This window comes from Aythya ferina (genome assembly GCF_964211825.1).
Source record: "Aythya ferina genome assembly, chromosome: 4".
Lineage (NCBI taxonomy): Eukaryota > Metazoa > Chordata > Aves > Anseriformes > Anatidae > Aythya > Aythya ferina.
The window spans coordinates 29,964,588-29,988,173 of NC_140300.1; the positions used below are offsets into that span (position 1 = coordinate 29,964,588).

The following is a 23,586-nucleotide window of genomic DNA, read 5'->3' on the forward strand; positions in this document are numbered from 1 at the left end:
ACATCGACAGCTAAAGCTTCGTACTTCCCTTCTGCCCCTCCATCTGCTTTAGTAGACCAGTTGCAATACTTAACAAATCCTGCACTTCCAACATTAGACCCTCATAACTGTATGGCTGGGATAGCGATGTCTTCAAAGCTAGTTCACAATTCAAGCATTTTAGTATACACTTGCTTTGGTACAGGACCAACTACCAATCTTAATAACACGATGATACAAGGTAAAACTCCAAGAAGTTTAATTGTCAGCTTATACCACCCCAAGCACCGCTTGACTACCCAAACTGAAGTCTTGGCATTTGTTAAGATACTGGGCAGTCAGGTTTTTTTGTTTTTTTTTTTTTGTTTTTTTTTTTTTTACTTATTGCCATTAGTAGCATTGTTGCTCTTCATCCTGGTTTCTCCCTGGACATCTCAACTTTTCCTTAGCTCAAATAAAAAAAGGACATCGCAGCTGCTGCCTTCTCCCATAAGCCCAGCAGCCCCACCATTCAGAAATATTTCCTTACACGCTGTGTGAGTAAGCCAAGTGGAGGAAAGACAACAGTCAAGTTAACAAAAAATTTCAAAAAACTTCAAAACAAACATAAGATATGTAGCAGCTGAGACAATGTTTTTTTTTTTTTTTTCCTCTCCTCACTGATCTACATGCCCTAAAATAAAAGACATGCCTTTAAAAATAAGCCCGACATTTCACAAAGGAGTATATTTTTTTTTTTATGGTCATCAAGTTTGTTCCTTCCTTGAATACTTCCAATTTTCACTAAGTGCAATATCTTACAGAAACTAAACTCCTTATTATCTTTGTCAACCATCAAGATTGATACTAGTGTTGTCTGATTGTGGGCACAGCATTCTTTTCATGTGCTTATTCTTTATCTCCTTTACAACTTCAACAGTAAGCATATTAAAGTGCTGTTTCACACCACCATTGCAACGAGGCAAGATGAGGGACTGATAAAATAAAGTTACAAAAAATACTAGATATGGTAGCTTCTTCCAACTTGCTTTAAGGCAACTCAACAGCCTCAGTTTCTTCTCATCTACCCCCACTATCTTATACTGCCATTGCTTTTTTAGTACCTTAAGTTATTAAAAGCTATGTTCCTGCCAGCATGCTTACAAATCAATACCAAACACTTCAGATGCATAACATGCCTTGAATTACAAGGACCCAAGTAATGTTCTGAATTCTAATACAAACACATAGCATTGCTTCTATACACAAACATCTCTGCAGATGAAGCCCTAAAACCACAATGCAGTTGTGTTCTTTAATTCAGTGATTTTTTGTTAGAGTCTAGCCCATCCTGAGTATTCTTCCATGTCAAGATCCAGTCTTAAAAGGCAGGCTACCACAGGCTCAACCCTGTACAAAACCAGCTGCCTAGCAATAGACACAAGTCTCTTAACACTCCTAGAACAATGGTCTAAATGCATCTACCATCCATTTGTAAGAACAGCATAACCATTGCCAACAACTGATCATAATCACACCAGAGCATAAAAGCTTCCATCCTTATAGTTTTCCAGATCTCCTGCATGCACTGCAGATAGGATTCAATTTCGTTACTTTGCTGTGATGCTGGCTTTCTCTTGTAGTTTTTTCCAGTGTTGAGTTCCCAGTAAGATCTAACAGTCAATGTGTATTCTCTTCTCATGTATTAATTAAGCTAGTTAAAACTATCACTGACTCAGCTCACAAGGTAGCTTCCAGGAACTAAACTATCAAGCACTTCAAGATTCCAGAAATACTTTGTGAGGCTGTTCCCAGACATACTCCTTTGGAAACAGTGATCTACTTCAACATAGGGTTAGTGTTAAAAACAGAAGATGGTTTAAATCACACATCATTTCACATATGCAGTATTTTGAGTTAAGAGTTTTATAATCTCTTTTCCACTGCCAAAAACATGCTTCTAATTCACCCAGCCTCTCAGCAAGCAAACACCTTATCCAGCATCTGAAGCTGAAGAGCAAGCCCTCTGCTTGTCATTGATTCCAGCAGGATCAGAAAGGAACCCTACATTGCAACTGCAAGATTATTTACTACTTTTTCAATTTCCCTATTACTTTAAAAAGAACAACAAAACAAACCAAAAAAGCCACAATCACCTCAAAACCCTCAAGTCAGTACATTTTCCCATTGTGTCTCCAGACAACTTCTGCAGAGCTCTGGTAACACCAATTAGCTACTATAGTAACAAGGAAATATACTTTATCATCCCAGAGTTGATCTAGCAACAGCACTTGACCAGGAACATTGCTATCTTACCCTAGCCTCTCACTAATAAGAGCATTTGCACACGTGACCGTGTTCTAAAAAGTACTTAACATGGGACAATTCAGCTTGCAATAAAAACACAGATGAATACTATATAAAGTTTACTCAGCCAAGGTGTAGCATTGTTTTTGTAACTGGTGAAACTCACCTAGTGCTGCAAGCCACACATCTGTGCTGGAACTACCCTCACGTGTCTGTCACTGCCTCAGGAACAGGAGGTTTGTATCCATGCGGGATAATCTAGAGGGTTCCTATTAAAGCAGTACCGAAAACTACTGCCGAAGTATTTCGCTGCTGTGCTTAAACATTTTGTGTTACGCTGAACCCATTTCCATTCCACACTAAGTTCTGAAGCGTGCAATAAACTTGGCATCAGAGCTGTATAGTCAGGTCTGTCTGCTCTCTTGAAAATTACCACTTGGCAGAAAAATAGAGATGGAATTTCATTTGTACAGCCTATAACAGACTTCCCACAAAGGCCTTCCAAAGCACAATTTAGATCTCATTTCCAATTGCATGTGTGTGCTCATGTACTAAGAACTGAGACTAAAGAGTACAAATACATTCACTCATTGGAAGTATCTGACTTTCACAAAAAGGATGCACAAGCACTTGGATTTGGGCCAGCCGACCTAAAATCCCAGATCCTCAGTATGTTACATGCAGTTAAATACATCGCAAGTGTCTTCTAACTGAAGGTTTAAGTCATATTTAAAGTGCATTGTGTGCGTACTTCATAGCTACCCACAAACCACGTTTTCTCTCTTGAATTGAGTATCTGATTTTGGCACATATCCCAGCAGATCCACATGAGAGACCTTCAGCATCAGTGCACACTATCACGATGTAAGTAGCTTTATCTACCGTCTCATGTCTCCTGTTGGATGCGTACTCACTGACAGCTTCCAACTCTTGTGTCTAGGCTTAAACTAACACCAGATTTTCTGAATAGAATCTGTGTCTCCCGTAAGTTTCAGTGATTTTTAAGGGGGCTTTGCCCAAACATCAGAGTACTCAGTAGGAGCCTAATTTTCATCCCACAGTTTTAGAAGCCTTGTTCCAATTTCAAACAATCACCACCTGGAATTTCCTAGTTACCAAATCCTCTATTCACTGTGCACCATTACTGTACTCCCCTAATTCCTGCAGTACATGCAAGAGATGCTCCACACCTCTGCACCTTTGGGCTAGAATATTTTTGGAGACCTGCCTTTTCGCCAGCTCACATCTGAACATGCTGCATTAGTCTTACACTGTCTCCTTATAAAGGAGATTTGTTAAGACAGAGAGCATTTTTAAAAATAAACATTCATCAGTTTCACAAAGAGCACCCTAACAAATTTCAATCAAGTAACATGATTTTTTCCCAACATTCCTGAATAGTTAACTTATACTCAAACAAGTACTCAGAATGAGTAGTTCAGCCATTACACTAACAGGGGACTACATGCAACTAAAGCACATGTAAAGGAAAGCAATGCTAGCAGCTCACACTTCCCAAGTACTTAAGGCCTGTTTCATTATTTTTAGTTGCTACCTTTTAAGGCCTTAAAGCTCTGATATAACATGGACAAAAATCTCCAGAGCAACTCGAAAAACTTGGTTAGGCTAGATTTTTTCATTGACAAACCAACAATTTCCATGAATATACTGAAAAAAAGTTAATGGAATTACAGCCTTTTCTTCTGAACAGAAGTAAAAGTTTCCTAATGGTTCACTATTCAAGGCCATCTACAGCAGCTCTCATTCAAAAGACAAGCCTAAAGGTTTGCTACAAGTTGTAGGCATAATGTAGGCTCAAAGCCTATTCTGAGCACTTCAAGTCAGCTCTCTGTCAACTAGCCAAAAGTATTAACAAACAGCACCATCGTGATGTTATTCCTGAGCTACAGACAGGCTGAAAAACTTTTTATCTCTAGTATATCCACCCCCCAAACCAGAAAAGAAGTACAAATGCTACTTCTGACATACCAACCTGACAAACAGGCACCTGTTAGCACAACAAAAGGAAAAGCAACCCTGCAAATCGAAAAGTTAAAACTAATTCTCTGAAAACCTCAACACAGGGTTATCAGTAGGCTAGAGGTACTGCTGCAGAGCTAGCGGGAATACACAAACACACACACACACAAAGAAGTTGACATACCCTCAACTGGTTAAGCAAATATTATACCTGCTCGTAACAATATAAACCCACCTGCCATGATGTCATCCAGCGTGTCATTGAGCGTCTGAGCAGGGCTGGCTACCATTAACCCTTGCTGTGTTTCTGTCAGTATTCCTTGCCCCAGCCCTGCTAGTTGTGCTTGGCCCAACACTGGCTGTCCAACTATTACACCTTGCAGTTCTGTAAGATTTGCGATGGACCCTGGAGGTAAGGAACCTGCTGCCAGAGGCAAAGCTTGTGGCATCGCCAGAGGCTGAATTGGTGCAAAACCCGTCTGCGCAGCAGCTTGCTGAGGATCATCTTTAAGCAAGATGGGGTCCACTTGTTGTAATCGTGCATAGTCTCCCTCTGAGAGTTGTTCTCCTACCCCAACAGGAGTCAGTAGTCCCAGGTGCTGGCAAGACTGTTGCTGCTGCTGCTGCTGGAGCTGAATTCTTTGCGCTTTTACCTCTAGATATTGCTTTTTTAGCTGCTGCTGAGTTTTCAGCTGTAACTCTCGTTCCACTTTCTGCAGTTCCTCCAAAATCTTTTGTTTCTTCTGGATCTGTTCCTCTCTCGTTTTGTTCAGCTCCTCAATCTTCTCTTTGGTGAGCTGGTCAGCGTGTGCCAATTCCAAGGACTGCAGCTGAGCATTCTTCTCTATGGCTTCTTTTATCCTCTGCTCCAGCTCTGTCAACTTGCCCTGAGCCTCTTCTACAATGCTCTCTGGAGACTGATTGGTGATGTAACCCTGTACATCCTGGTTGTTTGCTGGCAAATGACTGCTGGACTTTTGTTTAGAAGCAGCTGTGTGAAAAAGAAACCCCCTCAGAACCAATGGAAGTGCATATGAATGGCATCCTCATTATAGAGCTACTGTTGGGATGCTAAATGCACCAAGACACAGCACCCACAGAAGGTCAGTGTACTGTAAGGCCCTCAAAGGAAACGGTATCTTTCACTATCAATTTTAAACACAGCAGTCAGATTGCAAATTAACAGTATAGATTATTGCGCATACATTCCAATAACCCCTAGGCTACGTTGAAATATTTACTCCAACAATTGTTATACTTTCGCCAAATGAAGCGATTGTCTCAAGAGCCGCTGTTATCAAGTGGTGCTACAAGATAAATGGAAACAAAAGGGTAGGATATGCTGTCTCTTCACTTGATCTTTTGCGACTGGCATCGTGTTAAGGCATAAGTGTATCGTTACAGCCCTGAAGCACAGCAAAAGCGATGCAAAAACATCTCAAGGGACACGTGACTTTGCTCAGGCCACCAGTTTTGCGAGTAGTTTAGTACGTTTTAGGAAGTACTACACTTTCTAGGAACACTGAATCCTTTCACTACAGGTATCCAGCTTTGCTCAGTTGACAAACAGTGCTAGAACCCAGGATAGTCATTTATATTTAACATGATCTAACAGGGTATGTTTAGCCACTACATTTTATCCATAGCAGACATGACTTTGGATGTGTCAAAACTCAGCTCTGCCCAGGCAAGGCAAATAATTCAGCCTTCCTGTAAGAATGAGCGATGGACTAATCCAATACATCTTTTATGAAGAAGTCCACAGTAAAACAGCTGACATGGTCTGCCATACCAGTTGGAGAAGGAACAATCTGTTAATTTTGAAGGGTGAAAGACAAATCAAAACCCAGGATTTGAGCCAGTGGCGGTGCCCAGTTTCTTCCAGTAATCCTTGCTGTATTTCCAGAACAATACAAGTGTACACACAGTATTAATTTTATGACATGCACGCCTGTATTTGCACTATTGCTGATCCTTGATAAAAAAAAAAATGTTTTGGAAGAGACTTCTAAAGTACAGAAAGAGTAAAGTTATCAAAATAGTGATATCAAAATAGATGCAAATTTAGTCCTAGGAGGAGCTAAGCCACATCAGACTAAATGTTTTGTAGCACAAGAAATTCCGCCTTCAGTCAAATTAGTCAAATCCACTCCAAGACTACTATCCTAAGAAAACACGGGTTACCCAATCAACTACCATATGGAACGTAACAGTTGCTACAAATTGCACTAGCAAATTTATGTAGGTTTCTGGGTGACATTCTGCATTAGTCCAGTATGTCAAACTAATATATATGTATGTTTTTACTTAGGCAGATTTCTTGACGCTTTGTGATTACAGGGTTAGATGACTGATACTTCATATTTGATAGATAACCAATCCTTTAAAAAAAATTGACAGTTTCCTTGACTGAATTCATTAACACTCTTCATAGGCACTACTCTGCTGTAAGCGCAACCCTAAATCTTCTAATGGATATTTAGAAAATAAGCTCCAGAACTAAGACTGACCTTTATTTCTGATGGGAAGGGTTGTGGCGACATTAGCAGGGGGTTTGTCAGGCTCCTGGGGTGGGACGACCATGGGCAGCGCCTGCACTGGTACACGAGGAGCCTAAAATGTTGGATACTAATAGATTATTTTCCTCATACACTAATCTAGTGATAGTTCAATAGAAGGTAAACAAAACCTGTTAGAAAAGCAGACTTTCATGGTAACTAATAACATTTCATACGTTTTAAATATGCTGAGTTCAATAGTTAACCATTTGAGATCGCCTGACTTCCATATGCTTGGCATTCTTCACCTAGGAAATAACTTGCCGAAGACGACTCATCTCTGTACTGTACAGTGCTAGTGCTATACTCTGGAAAAGGAAATAAGCCACAGCAGGCTACAAATATAACTCTGAAGAATAGCCTCATTAAAGCAGACTTCAGTTACTGGCTTTTTACTTGACATTTTTTCAATAATCTTTATAGAATAGGAAAAATAAAGGACTACACGGCGATGCTCAGAGGATCTTCATTTTCACAACAGCTCAGATTTTCAAAATTGACCTACAGTTCAGCACTAGATGAAATGACATGATTGACTTCTCTTCTTTCAACTTTGAACAAACTGCAACACACACAAACAAAGCCCCACAAAACAGACCATCAGCCCTTAAATCTTACCCTATTTAAATCATGGGATGGTGGGGTCAGCTGAGTAGCATCAGGTGGAGGAGCAGAAAGCAAGTTGTTGGGGTAGTCTAGAAGGTAACAAACCACACTGGTATGACCACCCTTTGCTGCCTCTATTAACATCGTTGATCCATCCTAAAAAGGCAAAGATCACACTATTAGAAAAGATCATAATGAAAACACGATAATGTTTTGAGAGATACAACAGTATATATTCAGACTTCCTTAATATTCCACCTGCAGCAAGTCCACAACTGAACTTAAAAAACAGTTGTGTTTTTTTTTCCTTTTTCCTCAACTATAACTGGAGCTCAGCCTTCAGATTCATGCTAATTAACAGGTCTGTGCTCCTCCATACACCAACTCCTACAAACACATTACTAAACATAATGCCTGCTTGTGGTTTTCACTGAAATACCTGCTCTTTGATCTTACTGATATCATGACATGTTGGGTCAGTTGCAGAGAATACAGAAGTAAATTCTCTTGCATATCTTCAGCTATAAGATGAATGGAAGACTACTTCAGAGGATAAGAAGGTAGTTGAGTTACAAACCTTCAATCTGTGTGTAGGATCAGCACCATGAGCTAGCAGTAACTCCACAACTGCCAAATGACCTCCAGCACAGGCCAATGACAATACTGTATGATCGTTGTTAGCAGTGGTCCTATTCACATTTGCTCCTTCAAAAACAGAGAGAAAAGATTATTTAAAAAAAAAAAAAAAAAAAAAAAAAAAAAAAAAAAAGAGAGACTTCAATTGGTTCTCCTCTACCAAAAGAGAAGGGATACCAAGTTTGCCGCCTTCTTAAGCACAAAAATACTGTCTTTGGCTGCAGTTTTGCAACTGCTATATAAAATTCAAGTCAAACTCTATTTACAAACTCTATTTTAGAAGCCCATTTAACCTGTCACAGTCACCAAATTCAACATCTCAGTCTTGTCAGGTAGAATTTGACCCTCAGCATATGTGCCTCCAAGAATAACAGAAACACTACCTGCACTAACATTCCAAGCCCATTGTCCTAACTGGTATGTTAGCTCATACCCACCTTCACACAGTAGGCAAACCTATTCCTTTTAAGTTTGCTACCAGTTTTTTAGAGAGTGGTATCTTTCTCTACAAATGATTCAACACACGGATCTTAGCTGGCTGCCAGCAAGCAGATTACCAGTTGCAGCTCTGCTTTTTTCCTTTACAGAGAAAAAACTACATCACACTGGTAACTTCAGCCTAGTCCTGCTCCACACCAGGAAGCTAAGAGAAATATCATTCAGCTTGTAAGAAAGGAAAAAAAAAAAACAGTTCTGAGCTCTGTATGCACACTACAGGCCCAGTGTCATAAGGCTGCGGCTGATAGTTCCGACAACATGGAACAAGTTATAATCAAGATGCTGAAACAAACAGGTGCTTGAAATTGAACTTCTGAACAAGACAGTGCTCAAGAGTTGTACCATGAACATGGCAACACCCAGTAAATGCTACAGTTGTTACTGCTTTTACTAGCAATTAGTGAGTGGAATATAACTGTTCTGAAAAGTTGTTGAAGTTTCCACTAATCTCACCTGAAACCAGAGGTGATTGTTAAGAGCCTAGTTTAAGGATCACTGAACTACTTTAAAATATTTCAACCAAACCTAAATTAAACTACTACTGATGTATGTCCCTAACTCACAGCATCTCTAAGAGCCAAAATCAAAAGCCTTTACACAAACTTACCTTTGCTAATCAAAAACTGAACAGTGCAAACGTGACCTGCCCTTGCAGCTTTCATGAGAGGAGTTCTTCCACCTTCTGATTCATGCTCCTAGAACAGATAAATAAAGACTTAGAATTCAGGAATCACAAGTAGCACATCTAAAAGGACATAATCCAACTGTTTGCTTTTTTAATTGGAAAACATCAGATGTGGAAGATTCCTTTTCAGTGCTTGACAGTCTACAAACACCAAATTTCGAACAGCACAGCATTTAAGTATATCTTGCCAACAAATGCGAACATCTACCTACCTTTATACAGGTCTAAGATGCCTGGATAAGAAGTATTCAAAGCACATGCTGGTGATTATAGATTAAAAAAGAATTTTGTCAGGCTTAACTGCACTTTTCAGTAACGTACTTGTGCACAAGCCTGGTGTAAAAATCAACTGACCTTCATTATCTTAATTCCACTATGGTACACCAAATAGATCACATCAGAACTGTCAACTGCTGCTTAAGTAACAGAACAAGTTTGTAAATGCAAGTCTTAAACCATAATCAGCTCACCAATTCCTAGCTTAGTACATTTCAGCACTGCAGAAGACAGAAAAATAGAATCCTCAATTTTGCTGTACAAGCAACCTTGAAGGGTTTAGAAATGCTTTACGAATTAACTGCCGAAGTTTTTGATATGACCTACACACTTCTAGGCAACAAAACAGTCTCATATCTGTTAGAAAGCCATCATCAGTTCTTGCTTAGTTGAAAGTAAAAAGGTCAAAAACCAGTATAAATCCAATTAAAACAATTAACACTCAACAGCAAGTTTTCAGCAGTGAACGTGAAACAAAACACACATCATTAATTAAGGTATTTCCTACTTATAATTTATAAATAAAATAATTACTTACCAGATCTGCACCTGCCTGAAGTAAGACATCTGCTACATCAGTATGGCCATTTTCACACGCATATGTCAGTGCTGTGTCACCTGTTGCTGTTGTTGCATGCACATTAGCCCCTGAAGCAGTATTAATGAGCATGTAAGCTTTATGGAGTTCATAACAGAAAATATGCAAGTATCTTAACAATCTTTTATAAGATCAGGTAGCAAAAAATTTTCTCCTTTCAGTACAACATCTACAATGTTATTAAATAACTTAACAATACTCTAGGGAAAAAAAAACACCACCCAAAACCCAGAAATTAAGTTCCCAGAAAACTTAGATAAACTCAAGTCTACGAAAGCTAAATTAGGGTCCTACTAGTACATTATTTACAATTCCACAAACCTTTGCAACCAACTTCAGTAAGCTGCTAATCAAAGTGTAACCAATTTGGGGACACGTTTTTTAAGGTTACATTAAGTTTCTACAAAAGGACTAACAAAATTACTCCATACCTGCAGCTAATAAATATTTAACCAGCTCCAAATGACCCTCCTGAGCAGCCTCCATCAAAGGTGTTGAACAACCAAGTTCTATATCAGCTCCTGCTTTAATAAGAAAATCGGCAACCTCCAAAAAACCTCCACAGCAAGCCAGAGTTAGAGCGGTTTCTTGTGTCTCCTCTGTTTGAGCATTGATGTTTGCTCCTTCAAGAAAATAAACACATATCAGAAAATACTGATTTTTAAAAGCAATATCAGCATATTAAGCTATTTATTGTTGCACAAGTTATCAGTTTATATCTCATTTCTACAGCTTCAGAAGTATCCTTCTAAAACCATAACACATCAAATCTCAGTTTCCTTTAACTACTCGGGGAACCCCTCTGAGAACTCAAAAGCGCTTCTCCACAGCTTTTCAGTAATAAAACATTATTGAGATATGCCAAGGATATCGTGCAGAGTGCAAGTTACCCACATTAGCCCTTCAGTATAAAATACCTGTCTGAAAAATGCAAAGCTGCTCTGCAGAACAATTCAGGATGACCACTTACCAAACAAAAGTATAACAAAGAGTATTTTGCTAAAGAACTGCTCAAAAAGAGGGTGATGGGTTGTTCAGAAGTTGTTCAGAAAGGAACCAATATAATTGTACTATATTAAAAAAAAAAAAACAAAAAAACAAGGAGACACATGCCTACTGAATTGTAGTTAACGGAAGGCACTTCAATAGTTACCTTGACCAAGTAGTAGTGCCACCATCTCTTCATGGCCTTCTCTAGCTGCTTCCATCAGCGGTGTGTATCCTTCATCGTTCACCTCTTCCAAGTTAGCTCCACGTTCAATCAGCAAAGCTGCCAGTTCAACATGCCCACCACAGGCTGCTAAAGTTAACGGAGACTCGAAAGAGTCAGCAGGCATGTTCACCTGAGCTCCACTATCAAGAAGTAATCTTGCCACTTCCACATGGCCGTCCTACGAAGAGGAAAAAAAAAAAAAAAACAGTTTAAGAACTCGTAACAAAAAGAAACTTGCTGTTCTTTTTCAAAGCCTAAAGAACTCACCATCTAAACTCCATCAAATGACACGTAAGAGCAACAAGTAAGGAAGTCCAAAAATATAACAAAACTTCCTTACAGTTTTTCTTAAATATTTGGATAAAGACTAAAGGTCCACTGTTACACCGGTAACTGGAAGAACTTCAGGAACGCTTTTATTGAATGTGCGTTGTTCAAAAACAGCATCAGTATACACATACTAAGCTTTCCAACTTGCAGACTGGTTGACTTCACAGAAGACACACGAGTTCAAGTGTTTGCTATCACTTTAGTCAGAGGGAAAAAAACAGCCCAGCAAGCTTGACAGTATTTTAAAAGCATACCTCCTCCACAAGAACAATACCACGATGCTGTAACACCTAGTATTTGTCTTCACTGAACAATGCAGACAGAACTGAAGACTGTCAAATGTATGCAAGGAGCAAAAATTTTAGGAAATAAGCTACCACCAAAGTGCATTTATGTTCTTTCAACAAATTTACTACTAATGAGGCAAAGCAGTGTATTAAATGAGAGTATTAAGAGAATCCACTCAATCTATTTACTTGGACAGGGGAACAGGTTGCAATGTTCTTCTTAAAGACTACAAAGCACTGTCAACAGGTCACAACGTCTAGGCTCCACGCTTCGGCAAGAAGAGGGAACTTAGATTCAACATGCAGTTGCATTATTTGTTATGCAGTATATTTTCATTTCAACACATCAGAAACACAGTTGGTCCTCATCTCTATGAGGACTTCTAGCACCTCAGAATATTTACTGATTCCCAGCTTTTGGGGAGGGAGATGAAAGAAAGGGCATGGCCTAAGTTAAACAATTTTGCTTCCTTACTATCGTAAAAAGCCATGCGCAACTACACTGCTTGTCTCCTGGCACTTGCAGAACTATTGCACTTCCCGTTTGATTTTAGAGCAGTCCGGACTTGTTTAGTCTTTTCCCTTAGAGGGAGAAAGCAAGACCATTTGTCAGGAGTTCCTCCTAGATCACAAGAGCCACCTCAAACTATGGCTTTCCCTTGGCAGCAGTCTTGAGGTACTGTTAAGTTGTAAAACTGGTTACCCAAACGGAGCTCCTGCATTTGCTTGCTTGCTTCCTTCGGATAACAAAGAAAAAAAGATTTGAGCATATGATCTTTGTCATATTTCTAGCACACCTAGATTCAGGAACTTGATGAAGTGACTTTCCAGCTGTATGCTTACATTTAAATCCTGACAATGACGTATCAAAATGCCATTAAAATCTGATTTTATTTATAACAGAGATTAATCAGCTTGGTCACTGTAGTCCAACAGCAGAAAATCTCCACATTGGTTTTCTCCAGAAGGAAGTTATGATCATTTAAGCCTGGAGTAACCAGGCAGGGAAAAGCCTCATAGACAGAACATAGGAGGGTAGCATAAAAAAAGCAGCTGCTTACCACAAACACAAGGCTCTCTTGAGGTTGTCATTGACAAGGTAAGTACATTCTGAACTCAGATTAACTATTAAGAAGCAGCCAATTGAAGCCATTGACATCCTCACCAAGAAACAGCAAACCAAAGCCATCATTACCGTCAAGAAGCTAGAAACCATAACCTTAAAAGCTGTTCCCCAGACAAAATACAAAATTGCATCTGACACATTCCAACCTCTTTATCTGAAGCACTGTATACCTTATCATTTCCAGGGAGCACAGCAGAATTTTGTCTCAGAGAAAGATCTAGGCCATTAACTAGGACATATTCACTTCTTTTTCTGCATTAAGTGACAACATTATTTCAGGGAAAACCTCCAAAACTCCACAAAGATTCTTTCCTTGAGGAAATACAGGGATGGTGCAGAATAACTCACTAATCATTATAGACTGATTTAGCTCAAGCATGGCAAACAGCAATATAAGAGTATGCTTCAAACTTTTGTACATGGACTGGGCAGTCTTGAAAATAACTCCTGGTGATTAACCACACAAGGGACTTTTATCTCTGTTTTAACAAACTTTGCAACAGGATGGTGCTGTTCAGCTCTTCTAAAATATGTTTAAAACACCTAGTAAGTGTTATTTGATCACAAAACATTGTCTGATGAATCTGCACAAGTGTACCAGGCACATTTTGAAGATCAACCGATGTGGGCAATCAGTACTCGTCCCTTACTGGAGAAAATTACATTACTTCAGTAAGAGGAAGCCCAAACTAGACAAACCTGCTTTTTGCTCCCACGAGGCAAGTCACATTGCTTAACAACTCATTTGCATTAAACCACTACTGCTGTGTATAAAAAAGCTGTTGGACAGAAGTCTTCCTGAATGCTTTGTAGGACAAGGTTCATGCAGTCTCTTAGGCCTGTATGTAAATGCTGTGCCACAGACAAATTCGCTAACATATACTCGATTCAGTGCTATCCTGAAGGGCAGTTTTCTTGCATTACTGCAGGAAAAGCATGACGAGATGAGAAGCCTCTGCTGTATTTCAGACTGCAAACTTTTTAAGTATTGCCACAGAAAGCTGCTCCTTCTGAAGCAAAACCGAAGATCCTGGTAACGTCAACCATCTCTCAGTCAATTAATTCTGAGAATGTGTGGAAATGCCCACTTAGGAAATATTTCCGGAGGAAAGATGGGACACCAAGAAGTTTTCCTATTGCTTAGGAAGAAACGGGTCCCAACATTTCTTTGAGTCCAATGGATGTGTTAGTCTGTTGGTGGAGGATCATGGGGAAAGGAGGAAAACAAAGCAAGGAAAGCTCGCTCCGCAGCTCCACAAAGTAGCAGCATTCCCTGCAGTCTGCCAAGCTGTCTCGATGAAAGACTACTGCAAACAAGATTATTTTATTGCCATGTTCTAGGGAACTAACTGCAAGCACAGAATCCATAACTATATGGCACACTTATTAATATTTCAGATTAAGAAAGAATAGCTGAAGTCCTGTTTATCTGCATGCCTTGCTTTCTAATGACTTCTTGAGAACTGCCACTGTTAATGATCCCCCTATTTGCAGTCATTAACTTCTTTCAACAGACAACTGTGGCTGAATTTAGAATCATTACTGTTGTTATTTCAGGAAAGGGAAGACGACTAAGTTAAGTTTCTAAGAAGCATTCGTGGCAGTCCTCTATGGCCACAGTCACAAGATACTACACAAGGCTTGTGACAAAAAAAAAAAAACAAAAAAAAAAAACACAACCCACGACAAATCTAGCTAGAGATGAAATAAGAAAGTAATTAAAGAGGCAAGTTTTAAGTTTTATGTTGAAATGGTACATACTGATGAAGAATTACTAAAACATATGCATAAAGCATTAACAAAATTTCTGAACAAAGCATGCTGCAGCTACAAACCCTAAATAGAAAAGGAAACCTCTACAACAAAGGTTTCTTCAAAGCCTCAAAGGCATTCACAGATCCTTATTTTAACTAAATACAATAAAAATTAAGGGGTGAGCCTAGTTCTGCTCCTTTTTGTTTTATTTTCCTTCTCTCCACCAAAAGAGGTTCCAATTCACATGTAGTTCTAGAAATGAAAACTGGTATCTAGATGAATTTCTCATTGCGCTAATCCTGCCAACCCTTGGTATTAAACAGTATAGGGCTAACTCATACCAATGTACCCACTTCTCTGAAAGGGGGCACAACAAAGCCTGAACTGTTGGTGCAGAAAAAAGGAATCAAGGAGCACATTTACGCAAAAGTAAACTCCAAAGAAAAAAGCAAAAGGAATTGAAACCTCAACCTGAGGCTATATGTAGCAGTAAATGGATTTCCAGTAAGATATGCACTTTAAAGGTGATGCAGATAAACCAGAGTTACATACGTGGTTCAAGCTTATGAGTACCTCAAACAAAAACACCACATAAAAACTGCAATTTAACAAGTTCTCTTCACCACAAAAGCTTGGAATAATGTTAAATTAAGCATCAATTTTGCTATTTCAGCATTGAAATGTACCCATACATAACCTTTTCAAGTGAAAGTTAAACCAATATTTGTTACACCACAAGAAACCAAAAATCAGATTTCTTCTCAGTCTTATTAAATTTTATAAAAAGGTAATCTCTTCTATGCTGTCATTTTACAATTACCTCAGATTAACAGACCAGCAACATGGAAGTATTTTTCTTAATTAAGTTTCTTAACAATTTCCCCTTCTGTTTTCTAGTTGCTCCCCACACAGCCTCTGGTGCTGTGTTTTCAAGGAGCAAGGTCAGCCCTAGGGTCCCCAGCATAAGGACATGAACTTCCTGGATGGCCACAAAAACAATCAGTAGGCTGAAGCACCTCTCCTATGCACACAGGCTGAAGGAGTTGGGGTTTTTCAGCTTGGAGGAGAGAAGAATTGAAGGATACCTTATAATGGTCTTCCAGTATCCAAAGAGGGCCTACAGGAGAGCTGAGAAGGGACTCTGTCAGGGATTGTAGTGATAGGACAAGGAGTTTTAAATCAAAATATGATAGATTTATATTGCTGAGAAGAAATTCTTCACCACAAGGGTGGTGAGGAACTGGCACAGGTTGCCTAGAGAAGCTGCGGATGCCCATGCCTGGAAGTGTTCACGGTCAGGCTTTAGGCAGCCTGGGCTGGTGGGAGGTGTCCCTGCCCCATAGCAGGTGCTGGGACCTAGGTGGTCTTCAAGATCCTTTCCAATTCAAACTATGCTGGGTTTCTATGATAAGTGACTGGGTGAATCATACTGAAACAAGTCCCACACACACCCCTAAATATAACCACCAACATGGGAAGATGAACACTTGGCTTACAAACTCCTTAAACATGCCTAGGTATGTTAAATGCTTCCAATAGCCAGGTTACAGCCACATTCATCACCCACGTTTAGTGCATACTGTAATAGTCAAAAGCATTTCAACAGCCACTCTCAATCTGCTTTAAGTTACTTCATTTGGAGATGGCTGTAAAAAGCATTTCTACATTGTATGCTCAGAGTTGCTGTCCCAGAAACTGACAGAATTAGCATTTAAAAACTATGTTTTCTTTAAATACTTAACTGGTGTTTACGTCTGGCTATCTCTCAACTCATGAATTCCTCTGAACTGAGGTCACAAAAGTATCTCTTATCAAACCAGCCCTACATGATTATTACTGGACAAAAAGCCAAAAGTAACTGACATAACACAAAGGCAGACACAGCCTACAGAAGCTGCTTCAGGACAAGCAGAGCCTTACTTGCTGACTCCTACCACTTCAGGAAAAAAAAAACAAAACATAAGTGCAGCTAGACATAACATAAACCTTGTTATTGAAAGAATGGGTTAATATCTCTCTCTCTCACTGTCTCGAGAAATTAACTATTTTGTCAGCCCTGGGAGCAAAAATTTTCATTTTACTGTTTTAGGAAGTACCATTTTTCCACTGTGATTTTTTTTCCCATTTTTGCTTCATTGTGTAACAAAAATTCGTGGCATACAGAGAATCAAAATATCACACAGTTGGATTTGATACCAAAAGAGGCCAAAAAGAATCACTTTGTTCATCTCCTGCAAGTGAAAAGACAATACATATGCCTCACAGATTAAGTCATGCATCTCTTACCATGCAAGCCTCCATCAGAGCAGTGTGCATTTCATCTGTCTTGTGTTCCTGGTCTGCACCAGCTTCCAGCAGGAACCTCACCATTTCTAGATGGCCTGTACAGAGAAAGTACTTAACAGTTACAAACTACTTTCAGCAGGTACATTTCACAACTGTCATAGAGAAGGTCTAGCATAATATAATTAAGGTAGAAAAAGGCTATGTTACAAGAAAAAAATGTCAGTAAAACTGTCTCAGTAGGCAAGTTCATATCTACACGTTTAACAACTGCAGAAGCCCAATAGCATACTTACTAAAAATACCATCCGATTCACTTAGTGGCTTAAATCATGTCTGTATTGTATGCATTCCTTGAGGTGACATTAGAGCCGAGCAGTGCAAACATCAGGTTTACCAGGGTGATTTATTATGTCTGAAGACCTTACACTCATTTTTTTTTTCAACTACAGAATGACAGCCTTTTGTTTGGTTGACAGATTTTTCTGCTTCTTCCTGCTCAACTCTAGGGATTTAGGGTTACTGTGGTTATAAATGCTATTGTAAACAGCCCCTGAGCTCCTATCAATCCTTAGGCCACAAAACAAAGCAGATGGACCTTCACGCTGAAATTTGTAGAATTTGACCACCTATAGAAAACCTCCAACTACAAAGGCACTTAAAAGTTTTTGGAAACTATTTACTCTCTACCACTCCATTAATTCATGGCTATAGCTTCTCAAGTTCTGGAGGTACGTCAAGTCCAGTCAACTCCACTATACAGTCATGATTCACTCAAGAAGCAAACATAAAACCAAGCCAGAAAAAAGCTGCTTTGTAACTCAACATGAATAAAGCTAAATCTTAACACTAGGAATACACCTAGCAACAACACAAAGCGCACAGATACTGCCCAAAACGAGGCTACAGTCGTTTTCCACCCTTCCCCCTTTATTTGGGAGAAGCTAGTAACTTTCTTGATCTCAAGTACCCGAAATCATTCTACTACAGGAAGCAAGCAACACATAAAAAAAGAGTACCATATTTCAACTTCCTAAACATGAGATTTGAAGTAACACAAATTCAAGAGATACTGACAGAACATATATGGATAGGGGGAAATTTTTAGTTTTTTATTTATTTATTTTAAACTCAGCTTTCCAAGCTCACCTCAGGATTCAGGGCCCAGACTTACTTCTTGAGGGAATGGACAGTTTGGGTTCCCAATGCTCTTTCAAATAGAGCCTTTGCCCTGATAATCACCACAAAGACAACTACCAGAGCTTGTGAAGGTGTTTGGTAACACTGCACCAGGAGTGTTCAAGGCAGAAAAACCTACTGCGATGCCAGAGCAAGTATCTCTGTTACAAATACCAATTATTCTATGATTCCAAGAGCCATTCCAATAGCTCTAATAAAACATATACTAAATGAGTATTACAACAACTGCTCTGTTTGGACAGATCTGGCCTTTTAATAAAACATTTTTGTTTCTTGCTCAGACGATGCAAGATAGCTGCCTAATACTCCAAAGGAGGCAGGAAAGTCCTGGTATCTAAGCATTGACACCTAAAAGGCAAAGCCCCAGATTCTGCATGTTTTGTAAGTGCTAAGTCCTTCAAATTATTTGGCATTTCTGTACCTAAGCAGATGTATCTTGTAAAACAGATCAAGTTTATCATACTCATTACATAAAGTTTATCATACTCATTTTATGAAGAATTAATTTCTTGCTTCAGAATTAATTTGACTAAAAGAAAAATATTTCAAAGCATTATAGGACTCGAACAGAAGTTTTGTATCTTCGTACTTACAGTCTCCATGCTGAGGATCATTTTACATATGGTACCCATGTGCTATGCAGTATTTAAGCCAGGATAAAAGTCTAAGTGTCTGTTCATAGCCTTTAAATTAATTTCATAACAGACAACAAGGCTGAATAAATACATATTTGTCAAGACTTTCCACACCTAAGCAAAGGCCTTGGTACTATACCTTTGTAACAAGCCAGTGTAAGTGCGCTCTCCTTAAATTCATTGGAATGCGTATTTATGCCTGCGCCGTTTTCTAACAGCACTCTGGCCACTTCCACATGGCCGGCACTTCCTGCTTCCATCAGGGGAGTGTGACCATTTTCATTATGGTCCTCAATACTAGCGCCTGATTCCAGCAGTACTTTCACAACATCTACGTAGCCTCCAGCACAGGCATATGTAAGGGCTGTATTGCCTAGAGGCAGAAGAGAAAAAAAAGTTTTAAAAAACACAACATCAAATTTGACAATTTCTACGGGGAACCTGGTGCTCCACTTTACTGTTTTTACTGAGTTAACTACCGTAAAAAATAAAGGGGGAAAAAGCAATAACTACAAAACACAACTCAGTGCTGACAAGATGAAGATCTAAACGTGCCTGGTAACAGTACTGATACAATTCTCCTCCTATTTTTCTCCTGGTTAGTCCCAACTTGCACCACAAAATCCCACCATCTTTCCTGCTAATCAGCAAGGACATACCACACTGTTAGAGCAGGAAAACAACAAAGCAGTATTACTACTTAAAACTACTTCACTAAAAAACCTCCACATGCACATCTTCTCACATCCTAACCTGACTCATCATTTACAGTCGATAATCAATTTGCCCATGATAACAGACTACACAGAATCTCTCCAATTAACAGCTGCATTAACTACGAAAATTTCTTAAAGCAATTTGGTCACAAACAGAAATGCCTCCCAAACTGCCAAGAAACGTGCAAAAAACGTCATCTTCTCATGCTTACTGTTTTCCCCAGGTTAACTAGACCTGCCACCAAATTATGTTCTTAGTACACCAGCCCTGCAAATGTAAATATCTTTCAGCGACTAGTCAACTTAATCCACTTTTGTCCACAACCAATTACTGTCTTATAGCTACACAGAAAAATACATGAGCCAAACTGTAAAACCCAGAGGAAGAGATCTGCTTGGAAGAGCTATGCTCAGCTGAGAGCCATTCTTACCTAACTTGCACATCAAGTTCCCACAAGCCACAAGTCTCAGCCTTCCAATTGTTTTCAGCAAGCTCTATCACTTAGTTACCTGTTGATGACTGTGCATTCACATCAGCACCATGAGCTAGCAGCAACTTGACGATTTTGACATGCCCGCCATTAGCAGCGGCCATTAGAGGTGTTATGTCTCCCTTAATACCTCGGTCTTCTACATTAGCATGCATCGCCAGAAGAACCTGTGAACAGAAGGATGATCAACAGCCTTGTTAGGTGACAAACCAGAACGTCGAGATGGTTAAAATATTACACAAAGACACCTTCATGAACAGCTTTGTGTCAGACACCTGAAAAATATGCACAAGGAATCCATTGGCAACACACAGTTTGTGGGCAACTCCTCATTTGTCATTTAGCTGACATATTCTAGTACTTTAACACCGCCTTCGGGTGCACAAGTTAAAAAAACATCAGTTCAATAACTACCTATTATGATATGAGATATACAGAAAACAGCCAGAAAACCTACCTGTGCAAGCTCATAATATCCTGCTGAACAGGCTAAACAAAGGAGGCTTTCCCCTTCTTCTGTGTGCTCATTCACACTTCGTCCTTCGATTAGCAACTTCCGCACAGCGTTTACATCGCCTTCTGAACAAGCCTCTGCCAAGCTGCGGCTAACAAAATAAAAAGCATTAAGAAGTGAAAATGGACCACGCACGAAACACTTGGTCTACATACAGAACAAAAAGCCCCACGTGCCATGAGGACACAGAATGACCTAAAAACCATTGTCAACTGTTAAAGAGTAGGCATTTTTACACTTGAAGTTTTCCAAGTAACTTATCTGAAAACTCAACATGTACTCAACCACTCCTGTTACTCATTTCTAGCACAAGATTACAACAAGAAACATACGAAGAATGACCACTTTAATTATACTTTGCAAGATGTGCAAGAGCAACAGAAGACATGTTCAGAAAGGACACTGTGCACTCAACACAATGTTATGTCAGTATGAAGCCTTTTTTGCAATCAAATACATGTCTTCAATAGCTAACAACTTGCCCTTTTGAAAGGCTACTACTACAGTACTGGAAACAAAACCCTATATTGTTAATTACTACCTAGCATACAGTCTCCATCTATGCCGGTTCTGTATTACCTTTGAGAACAGGTTTTGTCCCATACATTTTCTCAAGTAAGGCTCAAAGAAAAGGAGACATGATTGGAACACAAATACAGTGTCTTTAATTGGGTATTATTTTATGAGTATTCCATTTCGTATCTGCAACCACTAATCAGAGCTGTATTCACATTTTCCTCTGTCCCAGGAACTAGAGGACAGGGAAATGATTAGTCTTATCGTACTTTTTTTTCAGCACTGTTGATGAAACTAAAGCAGATCACCTCCAATGTTCTTCACCTACAACATAATAAAATGCTTTGACTTTCAAACAACAACCAAGCATTTCACTTGTGGCCCTAACTCAGACCTGCAGGAAGACGTAATTTTCTCCTGGTTTAGTAAGCCAAAAGTCAGAGAACTTTTGGTTCCCAGATCCCTTACATTTCTTCACTTCTGTTTCAGTTAAAAAAAAAAAAAAAAAAAAAAAAAAGAATTTACTGAATACTTATTTTCCATCATTCTAATACTGTGCTCCATATACGGTATGTTTATTCTAGAAGTTACTGCTTTGTAAGAACTAAAATTCTATTCTGGTCCAAATAATTCCATCATTAATAATAAATCCAGATCTATTTGATTTGGTTGGCCTCATCCCACCTACCAACTTTTAATCTCTTGTCCACTTTGCAAGCCGCATCAAAAAAGAACTGACAAAAGGCAATACAAAAATAAGGTAGTTTACAGGAAACTTTTGCAAGCCTCGCTACTCAACATCAATATGAGCAATTCTTAAAACACGAACTTTAAAAGTGGAGTGGATTTAAAAAAAAAAAAAAACAACAAACAACAACAAGGACCAACCTGTGCATCTTACCCAGGACTCATATTTCATTTGTGCCACCAAAATACACATACACTAACATAGAGAAATATTTCTGAAACACGTACTGTTCACCACATTTTACACATTTATTTTTTATTTCCCACATCCCCCATCCTAGCAATAGCTTTGGCAACCTTGCTGTTAGCAGCCTTTTGGGGTAGCTGGGGACAGGAACAAACACACAGAATAGAAGCAGACACAAAAAAGAAAATATTCTACTCATCTTCATGTGTCCAGGTCAGCACATCACAAAATGTTTTTTCTGGGTTACTCAGTATATAAAGAATAATTTTCCAACTAGCAAAGCAGATGTGTACTAGCAGTCTGTTTCTGTTGCATTGAACCTTAACAACTGCCTAGAAGGGAACCAGCTTTTACTTTTCCCTCATTCACTAAAACTAAAAAACACTGACAGCCAGGAAGCTGCCTCAAAAAGCTGAGCCTTTCTGGCTGGGGCTCTGTCCAAGGTCCTATGCAACAGCAGAAAGCTGAAGGCTCAAGTCTCTCAAGACTGCTTTCCTTCCACCACAGCTGAAAAGGAGAGCTCAGAAGTTGTGATTTTTTTTTTTTTTTTTTGGGGGGGGGGGATATTTGGGGATTCCGTATTTTTCAAAGCCACAGGTTACTTACAAGCTTCGGGATTTAGTTTCTACTATTGGTCAAGTAAAAGACGTTTACTTGAAGAATGATTGTTGAATTGTAACCTATACTAATTGCTTCACTACCCAGTACAGGAACTGACACTGCAGGTATACTTAACAGGAGAGAATCACAGATGACAACTTGGCACTGGTTCCATTTGAGTCTCATCATCTCATAGTCCAAAAGTACACAGGAAAAAACACCTCTAAGTAGCAAACAACTAAAAACTGGATGGTATAGAAAACACAGCTTACTTGTCCGTCTGCCCTGCATTTGCTGTGCTTTCTGCTCTCATCCGGGTAAGTGCAGCAGCAGCTTCATCCAACGCGCAGCTCACTGAAGAAGTCAGTCTGCGAAGCACCTCAGGATCTGCAAACGCTTTACCATCAGCAGTCGACAGTTTACCTATTCCTTCCATTCCAATTTACAACAGGTTGGTACACATGCCAGAAAAGAAGTAAATGGACAAGTTGAGGTTGAACCTTTTAGATCTCTTGAGTAAAGCATTCCAAGTATAATGAACTACAGCTTCCAAAAAAGGATCAACTGTTTACAACATTAATTTGAAAGCTGTGCTCAGATGAGATGCACGAGTGAAGCCCTCAAAGCCACAGAACACGTTATTTAACTATTCACAACTACTCAGTATATGCAACCAGCAATGCTTTTTGTGCAGTAATTATTACAAAACAAAGCCTCATTGAGCAATTCAGTTTTTGACAGAAGGCTGCAAGCCAAGGGCGGGTGTCAGTTTTTTGGCTTTCAGAAATCCAAATTTGGAGGAATCCTATCAGAGGCACAGCCTTGACATGAAATTAATTTTCTACTTTTCAAAGATTCAGAGGATTTTAATGAATTCCTTTCTT

The 23,586-nt window shown here is 39.2% G+C and overlaps 1 protein-coding gene across 6 annotated transcripts in view; it reads right to left on the minus strand.

Moving 5' to 3' along the window:
* ANKRD17 (ankyrin repeat domain 17) overlaps positions 1–23,586 on the minus strand; it is an 85,563-nt gene that overhangs the window by 25,018 nt on the left and 36,959 nt on the right. For 4 of the 6 annotated variants that reach the window (XM_084517870.1, XM_084517871.1, XM_084517869.1 and 1 more), the window contains exons 3-15: positions 22,975–23,131; positions 20,596–20,743; positions 20,158–20,305; positions 19,071–19,304; positions 17,100–17,194; positions 11,256–11,493; positions 10,534–10,725; positions 10,043–10,152; positions 9,151–9,238; positions 7,987–8,114; positions 7,422–7,565; positions 6,756–6,858; positions 4,481–5,236 (exon numbers count right to left, since the gene is read on the minus strand). In XM_084517870.1, the coding sequence (XP_084373996.1) occupies positions 4,481–5,236; positions 6,756–6,858; positions 7,422–7,565; positions 7,987–8,114; positions 9,151–9,238; positions 10,043–10,152; positions 10,534–10,725; positions 11,256–11,493; positions 17,100–17,194; positions 19,071–19,304; positions 20,158–20,305; positions 20,596–20,743; positions 22,975–23,131 (2,541 nt within the window). The remainder of the gene's footprint in view (positions 1–4,480; positions 5,237–6,755; positions 6,859–7,421; positions 7,566–7,986; positions 8,115–9,150; positions 9,239–10,042; positions 10,153–10,533; positions 10,726–11,255; positions 11,494–17,099; positions 17,195–19,070; positions 19,305–20,157; positions 20,306–20,595; positions 20,744–22,974; positions 23,132–23,586) is intronic. The other 2 variants (XM_084517874.1, XM_084517873.1) reach the window with 1 other exon arrangement.